This window comes from Stegodyphus dumicola, chromosome X2 (assembly GCF_044657685.1).
Source record: "Stegodyphus dumicola isolate Sdum_Otavi_A_Nest chromosome X2, ASM4465768v1".
In the NCBI taxonomy this organism is placed as follows: Eukaryota; Metazoa; Arthropoda; class Arachnida; order Araneae; family Eresidae; genus Stegodyphus; species Stegodyphus dumicola.
Window position 1 is genome coordinate 97,384,115 of NC_140781.1, and position 9,402 is coordinate 97,393,516.

Here is a 9,402-nt window from a genome sequence, read left to right on the forward strand (position 1 = left end):
TCATGTGAGGTAAAAAAGGTTCGAAAAAAGGCCTAGCTAGAGGCTGTACCCGAAGGTACCCTTATCAACACGGTGAATAAAGGGAATCAGAAGGAAGAATAAAATACGATCTCCTTTATATAGCGAAAAAGGATGCAGCAGTGGAGGTAAGGCGACGCTTCTGCGAGGCGAAAGCGAAAGAAGAAACAACATAAAGCCCGTGAGGCAAGGTCGATGAACTCGGTTCAGCATCGGGATGGTAGCAACGTCGAGGACACGGAGAGAGAAGCGATAAGACGTCTAGCTCGAACGCTGTCCCAGCTCGGAATGTCAAAACCTTTATAAGTGTTAAAATTAGTCCCTAAGATTTTTCTGTCTAGAATTGTTTTCCCATTATCGAAATTATATTTCCTGAAATCTAGCTTAAAACAGTGATTTTTTTTGACAACACCGATTCTTTCACAAGGCGAACGGACTGGCGCTGCGATTTCGTGATCGCAGCGCCATCACGAATTTCATGCTATGTTTAGACCGAATTAATTATTCAATTCAATGCTGGTCGAAGTATAGATTTATATAAGAGGAGTTTATTAAAACGGATATATGATGTCTGTCTTTCACAAGGCCTTGTATGGTTTGCTGTGACTGGATGAAACATCCCTTTGGCGGTCGTACATGGATTGACCAATTAAGGTACCTTATAGAAGTACCAGATACTGTTGTAGGTTTTGTAACAAAAGCTACACGCACATTATGGACTTTATAGTGAGGAGAAACAGCATTTCTTGCATTAGATAAATTTATATAGTTTATGAACGAAAGCTGAAGGAAATTGTGTGGAATATATTTTAAACAACCTGCTGATCTTATTTATAGTGTTTGGTTAAAATATGAATTAAAACTATTGTTGCTAAGTTGAAACTACAAATTTCATTCCTTGGTCTTAATATTTTTTCTGTCTAACATTTAGCTAGTTCATGTTCCCATAACAGGTTTTCGTTCACAAAATGGCCAAAATGTGTTTTCTTCACATCGTTTAATATTTGTGTCATTGTAATGAAAGATGACATTTGTTAAGACTGTGTGAGCAGATTAGTCTAATTTTCACAGTATGAACTATTACCTCAAAATTATTCCTATATGATTTGATTAATAGTTTTATAAAAGTTTTTACGAAAGAACGAGAAACCTCCTGGAGCAACAAAAGAAAGTGAGAGAAAGGATAAAAGAAGCAAAGGGTATAGACGTATTTTGGAGTTTTCGACATGATATTTAATAAATAAAGGTGACACAAAAAACTTTAAAAAAAAAAAAAAAAAAACCTCTTTAGGCGCAATGTAAAATCTGAAAGCTTTCAGATTTTTTTTTTTTTTTTACTTTTAATTATTTTTGAACATCGAAGAGCATTATTGTTCTCCAACAGATGAAGGAAAAGAAAAATACTTTGTTTATGTCTTCCAAGAATTTTAAATACTTTTTTACGGATTAAATCTGAAATCCCATGTTCAAGGTAGGATGCTTTCTTCCTTCTTCTTCATTTATGTTAGCTTTTATTGGTAATCATTTGTGATCTTAATCCTTTTTTTTTTAACTTTTTGTGTGCATATGGGTTTTTTGTCCATAACGTCTGTACCAAAGCTACATTCCTATGCTCTAACTCCTGGGAGGCCAAAGTTAGGAATCGTACTTCGATGGCCTTCAGTTTTAGGTGCAAGAAATGGAAAGGGAAAAAACTTCTGCTGCTTGAAATTAGGAGTGCGTATGAATAGGGGACGGTTTTTCTTTTAATTATTCAATTATTTTTGTTATAATAATTTTAGATATTTAAATTTTTAGACTTAATCCGTCATGCAAGGATGATCCGATGTCTTGTTTAAGGCTGCTATATCTCTAGTAGCTCAAGTAGAGGTCTTACATTCAGTGCTTCCAAAATCGTGCTAATATTATATATAAATAGGCTGAGCCGTACCTTTTCTCTCTTTTTTTAACCCACGTTTTCACCTGGCATTAAACAAATTTTCGTATTAAATTCTACGAAATTATTTTTTACTGAAACTGTCCTCTTTATATTTGCCTTTCCGCGTATTTCCAAACCCTACCCAACTTTTCGAATTTTTGACGTCACGGAATTATCGACTAGTTTCACCTGGCAGTTGCTCTAGGCGAAACTAGTCGATTTTTCCATGCCGTCAAATATTCGAAAAGTGGGGTAGGATATGGAAATACGCTGTCTTTCCTTGCACCTAAGCTTGATTTTTCACCCTGTGGGCAAAAAGACTTAGGGGGCGCAAAACAAGAAATTTGCCTACTTTGTTTTATCTGTCTGTGTAGATAGTTAATACCACTTAATACAGGTAGATACTTATAAATTGGATTTGATTTAATACCAGTAGTTGTCATATGTTTACGTTGATGCCTTTTCGGAAAACTGCTTTCGGAATACTTCTGTGTTATTCTCAGTTGGTAACGACGAAAATAATGTGTTGGTATTGATAAGTTAGAATTTTTAAACGTTTAACTGCGAATCTCCTTGTTTTTGGACGAGTTTCATGATTGCAGTAAGATAGTTGTATTAACGTAACATGGTAAAAACTGTAATCTTACCAAGTACTGTTACTAAACGTTTGATTTCGACACTCGGGTGTCCCCCTGCTGTTCACTCGAATGATGAAAGCCAAAATTTTTGTTTGAAAGGTAGCAAAGAGTTTGCTTCTAGATCTGGAAATGTGTTTGGAGAGCTTGAAATACTGGAGAAGAATCATGAGACGTGGGTATCAGAAAATTACACCCATGATTGCTTCGAAGAGCCTGCCAGTAGTACTGAAATATGTGTGAAGACCGAAATTTTCAAAAAACCCACAATCGTTCCACTTTCGAAACGAAGATCTGATTTGCGCTTTAAAAGAAGATCCCAAAAGTGGACCTACTATTCTCTAGCAGACGTACCTATTACATCCGATGCCACAAATGCTGCTGTAGCTGTACAATTTCTAAATGAATTGCGTAAAAGGCATGAAAATAATAACGACGGTGAAAAAAGTCAGAATGAAGGGAAAATAATGTTTTCCAAGCCGACACGGAAACGCAGTAGGCGCTTTCCTCATACCGAGTCTTCTGAGTCTGCAACATCAGAGACTGAAAACTTTACCAATTTAACAATTAATAAAGAAGAAAGAGCTCCAAAAGTGCAGAAAGTTTATAAGCTTTCATCCATTAATGTAAAACTTGATCATCTTCAGAATGATTTTTGAAAATCAAAGAAATCAGTTCATCACAGTTCTTTATTCATTTATAGATTGTAAGTGTCCAGTGATTAATAGTTAGACTGATCCTATTGCATGGTGATTAACTAAATGTTCATTCTTGGAAAATCTACCATTTGATTTTCAAAAGGTATTTAGCCTTTTTTAAAAATTGGATATTAATGTTAAATAAAACCCGAATTTCATAAATTACTTAAGTTTACATTGGTATATCTGTATATCTATATAGAGATTAATTTACTAAAGAAATTATATTATCTCCTAATATAAATTTAGTAGAATATGTCAAAAAGGCTGGTACAATGAGCATTTTCCTGCCATTGGTTTACTTGATTAATTATATATTACCTTTGGCAGAGATATTAAGATAAGCCAATAACAGAAAACAGTTTTCAAACAAATTAACATAATCATGTAATTAGAAAATTCAGAATTTCGCTTTTATTATGTCAACTGGGTTCCTAGAGTACCTTTCATATTTGAAGCCAGAAATATCAAGTTATTAAACAGGTGGCATGATTATTATATTAGAAATAAGGAAACTCCTTTTTTTGTGTCAGCTATTTTGTTGAAATTAATTGCATGAAACTGTGAACATATAAAATAGTTTGGTTGATCTTTACATTATGGTAACTTGGCGTTTTTTTGGCAAACATTTGGCGACCAACTCTCCTACAGCAACCCTCTATTTTTTTCCCGCCCCCATTTTGTCTTCACGAAGTAAAGACATGTTTCTTTTCTTTTTATCTACTGAACACTTCTTCCAACAATCTACTAGCCGAATTACACTTATGCTAGAAATTTTATCTAACAAAACTGCTTAATCATGACAAATATTCACTGCAAAATTGGGAAAAAGTGCACAATACCATACTCCTTACGCGTTTTTCAAAATAACACATACACATAAACCATGTACACGCCGACTTATTTTTACTTAAAAAAACATCCCAGAATTGCACAAAAATGGCATTGCGCACACTCTTCACTATATCCATGTACACTGCTTTTTTCTCATAAATTAGAAAAATTTCACGAAAATACATGACAATTTTCTCAATCTTTAAACCCGGTAAAAAGAACATATATGAAATTACCTGATCGCGAAAAAGTAATGAACATTTCCACATATAAAATAAATAAAATATCCAAAAACTTTTACCTCTAAATCATCTATTACATTATACACGTCACCAACGAATTCATACCGGAACCATTACAAATACTTATTGTCAGATTTTTAAATTATTTCCATGCACGTTTACTTCAACTAAAACGTATACCAAATTCCTACAAACATAAAATTCACAAAATAACTATCATTTAATTAAAGTATAATTAAATTCAAAAACACTACTTAAAATATAAATGAGCACATACATTAAATTAATACATATATAAATACCCATTTCGAATTCACTTTAGTTACGGCCATGGGATCCAAAAATTCACAAACACTGTTTCACACAACACAGAATAAAGTCAAATACAAAATTTCCAGATTTTTTCCCCGATTTCCTCCCTTTTCCGATTAAAGAACCGTAATTCGTCCATTAATATCACATGACATATCCCATGATCTCTCATTTCCCTCACACAAAATAATGCGTAATCGGAACTGAGTACTGCTCACATTATTACCAAAGTACCAGGTAGTAACCTTTATCGCCTCCAAAATGTCGCCAAACTACCAGTTACCATATTGTAAAGATCAACCAATAGTTTAAAGCTTAATTATCTTCAGGGTGATTTTGTTAATTGTTGATAAGTTTTGTAAATATTCAGAATGATAATATTCATGATAATTAAATATTCACTTGTACAGCTTACTAGTTCATGTTGGTTGCATCTGTCAAAGATAAATATTGGATTAAAAATATATTATAACAATTATTTTTCTTCTCCTCTTTAGAACTTTTGTGCATAAGAAAGCAAATGTAATGTGTGTGCATGTTTTGGCTAATCTTTGGAATATGGTAACAGGTAGTATGGCGACATTTTGGTGAGGCGATAAAGGTTACTATCTAGGACTTTAGCTATAATCTAAGAAGTACACAGTTCCAGTCACAGATTATTTTGTGGCGACTTTTATAATAGATAATTTAGAGGGAAAAGAAAATTAATGTAATGTCTAATCTTTGGATTATGGTAACTTGGCGATTTTTTGGCGAGAATCCTGCTACAGGAACCTACTAGTTTTTGTTTGGATGCCATTTTGTTTTCACGAAGTAAAGGCATGTTTTTTTTTTTCCCTTGAACATTTTTTCCCAACAATCTGCTAGCCGAATTACACTTATGCTAGAACTTTTATGGAACAAAAGTGCTTAATCATGACGAAGATTAGGTACGAAATTGGGAGAAAGTGCAGAATCGCAAACTGCTTGCCGTGTTTTTAAGAATTGCACATACGTGGTATCCATGTACACATCGACCTATTTTCACTTAGAAAAACATCCCAGAATTACACAAAAATGGCATTGCGCACACTCTTGACTTTGTCCATGTACACTGCTAAAGTCCTAGCTAGTAACCTTTATCGCCTTACCAAAATGTCGCCAAACTACCTGTTACCATATTCCAAAGATTAGCCCATGTTTTATTTAGCAGTTGCTTAGAAATGTATGTTCTGAAATAATATTATGATAATTATTTTTGTGCTGCTGTTTTCTTACATTAAGAGGGCAAATTTATTATGTATGCTAGTTTTGTAAGCCATACCATGTTTTGTTTAGCAATTATTTAGAAATACATGACCTGAAACAATGTTTAATGGTGACAATTATTTCTGTACTGCTGTTTTGAACTTCTGTACCTAAGAGGGCAGTTGTAATATGTGTACTAGTCCTATAAGCCATACCATATGTTTTGTTTAACAGTAATGTAATGATTCAAATTAAAAATATAATATTTAACAATAATGCAAGCCAATATGCTTATTAATATTTCAGTAATTTTAATTGGTAAAAAAAAATGGGCTCTACTCTTATATGCGCCCTAAGATCACCAAATGTGGCGATATGTGTTCTGCACTGGTTTTTATGGCTATGAGGAGACAGGCCAAGCCACAAAGCATAACAAAAAAAAAAAAAAAAAAAAGGTTAGCACAACAGAACATAAAACTTAATAAAACATCTGGTAATGAGTTCAGATCATACAATTGCACAAAACGAACATAAAAGCTAAAACAAAGAAAAAAAAAAAAGTAAAGAGCTACATACATTCCAGACACTCTCGGTGAAATAGTATACAAAAGTGTCATTTCCATTTCTGTGTTTTTTCCGAAGTTTAAAATCTTTATAAGTTTTACTTTAAGTTAAGTTATTATTATTCAAATCTTCTTTATATTATCAAAATTCATCTTAAATTTATAAGTTACTTCAATTATTTCCGTTTTCAGTATGATTTTTTACTTTGTTATATATCGATACCAATATTCTTATTCTCATTCACAGTTTGCATGATATCTCTTGCAAATTTTCTAAACAATTTATAGTTACTAAATAAATCCTCAAACTTCGCAAATTTATACAGTGGCGTAGCGAGAGGGGGGCATGGGGGTGCATGATGCCCCGGGCGCCGCTCGTAGAGGGGCGCCAAATGGTCTCCAAACAAGATTTTCCGGAAAATTTCAGTTTTTATTTTGATCGATTTCTGTAAAATATATTTAAACTTAATAACTATTGTAATTAATTATATATAATTAATTATTTATTTTCTTGATTTGTCTGATAAAATGTGTAATAAAATGTTTGCAGTACATCAACCAAAACGTTCTTCCTGACCACTTTATTTCTCCAAAGTAGAGATATATTAATATTTTTTTAAACGAAATGCACGTATATGTTCTGCTTTTATTTTAAAACGATTTCTCAAACATATCCAGTTTCTAAAATCCGATTCCATAATCTGGAAATGACATTTTAGGAAAATCCTAACGCTTCCGTTACAATGGATTGCGTTTGACTCTCCTGTAAACGACTGATGGCCTTCCTGGCTACCGATTCAACTATGTCATCTTGCTGAGACATCGTATATTCACTGCTACGAAGCATTCAACGCATGTCAATTGTTTTTAATCTCCTATTACAAAAGGAATACTGCAGGTCGCTTCTCACTTCTTATCTAAAGCGCATAGTTTTAGACTTCACAGACTAAATTTGCATATTCCCAACTTTGTAAACGTTATAATTTTCCTTTATAATCTCTTCTATTTCCTTTTCTTCAAAAAGGTTGTCGATTATATGGTTATTTCATACCGAACCCACAATATCCCCTAATTGTTTTGAGCAGTGAATATGACTGTATGACGTTACTCCGCAGTAGAAAAGAAACGGAACCTAAAACTCCACTACAAATCTATAGAGAAAATGTTTTTCCAAGCCTAAGAGTCGCACTTCAAATACTACTTACTATTTCATTATCAAATGCTAATTATGAGCGGTGCTAAAATTATTAAATAAATTTTCACATATTTACAATCAACGATGGGACAAGATCCCCTAAGTCATCTAGCATTTTTAAGTGTGGAAAGAGAAAAATTTGAAAGGATCGACTTTGATGAAGTAAATAGTAATTTGCTTCATCCAAGGTAAGAAAAATGTATACATAGTAATTAATTGTATTCATATATTATATTATTATTAATAAATATAAGTGCCCGACCAAGTCGAGGTGCACGTGATTGAAGGGAGATGAGGGCAAATTAAAATTTTTAAGTTGGCTGGTGGTGTGTCTGACAATTATAGATCTTTGGCACTCCAAGCACGAACGTGTCTAGTTGGCTATGTCCTTTTGCATGCTAGGCCATACGAAACGTTGCTGTATCATTTTTTTTTTCGAAGCCTTGATGCCAGGATGTGACAGACGATGTCACTAACTAAAAATGGCATGGTGAAATCCGGAGGGAACATAAGGTCGAAATCTTCAATCCGGAACATCACAATAAAGTGATTTTCCAGGTGACAGCTGCATAGGCTGCAAGTTGAGATTGGTGGAAGATTTGCTTTTCAAGAGGGTTTGTAGTTCTGAATCCCGGTGTTATTCATCCGCAAGGGCAGCAAACTTTATTGGCGAAGGAACGGCTAGTTCTTCAATACGAGACAAGGTGTCTGCAACAATATTCTGCGAACCCTCAATATAACGGATAGCTGTTGAAAACTGCCCTATGAAGTCTAGGTGTCTCATTTGACGAGGAGAAGTTTTATCCTGTTGAAAAGCATAAAGCATAAGCCTTTTTAAAGGGCGACTGGTGTTTTCATGGAACCCCAACGCCAAATCCTGGGTGTGGAGAATCCTCATCCTTTTAGTTCGAGCGCCACTGTAGAGACATTAGGATATTTGGAAGCAAGAGAGATTGAAAGATTAGCAACCGCCTTCGCCGGGAATCGAACCGCGGACCTCTGGAGTACCGGCCCAGCGTGCAGAACCACCATATCATGAAGGCACACTAGGAAAGCGGGAGAAATACCTAATAAACGTAGAGTGATAATGGTTTAGATGCGAAAGGATACTGCAAATTTGTTGCCGAAATTAAATAATTTTTGCATTTTTGGAATGCTTCGCAAGATTCTGCGGTCCAGGTTATAACACGTTTATCGTTTTTCTTGCTTCCAACCAAAAAAGAATTTAGAGGTGTTTGCATGGTTACTGCATGAGGTAAGAAACGTCGATAAAAATTGAGCATAGCAAGAAATCTTCTTAAGTTCTTCACTGTAGATGGTTCGGGCATATAGCGGAAAGCGGTGACTCTGGAAGGGGTCGAACGCCATCAGCGGAAATTTCATGACCAAGAAAGTATACTCTTGGTTGGCCAGAAACGCATTTGGAAGGATTAAGACTGACACCGTACCTTTGAAAACGTTCAAAAACTGTTCTCAAATGTGATAGGTGTTCTTGCTCTGAAGAGGAGGCGATTAAGACGTCATCAAAATAAAGTACACGAAAGTAGAGGCTGATTAACACCTGATTCATGAAGCGTTGGAACGTTTGAGCAGCACTGCATAAGTCGAAAATCATGACCGGAAACTCAAATAGTCCAAAAGGCGTAATAACCGCAGTTTCAGCTGGGTTAACAGCTGGGACTATCAGCTGGGTTAACGGGCATTTGGTGATACGCCCGCTCAAGATCAAGGGTTTTGAAAATAGCTTTTCCCTCTAAAAC

At 34.6% G+C, this 9,402-nt stretch overlaps 1 protein-coding gene across 1 annotated transcript; it reads left to right on the forward strand.

The window, feature by feature from the left end:
• The first annotated feature begins 2,214 nt into the window (after positions 1–2,214).
• LOC118179305 (uncharacterized) lies at positions 2,215–6,160 on the forward strand. Its single transcript, XM_085808902.1, has one exon. The coding sequence runs from the start codon at positions 2,562–2,564 to the stop codon at positions 3,228–3,230; it is 669 nt and encodes a 222-aa protein (XP_085665028.1). The 5' UTR covers positions 2,215–2,561; the 3' UTR covers positions 3,231–6,160.
• Positions 6,161–9,402: the final 3,242 nt, after the last annotated feature.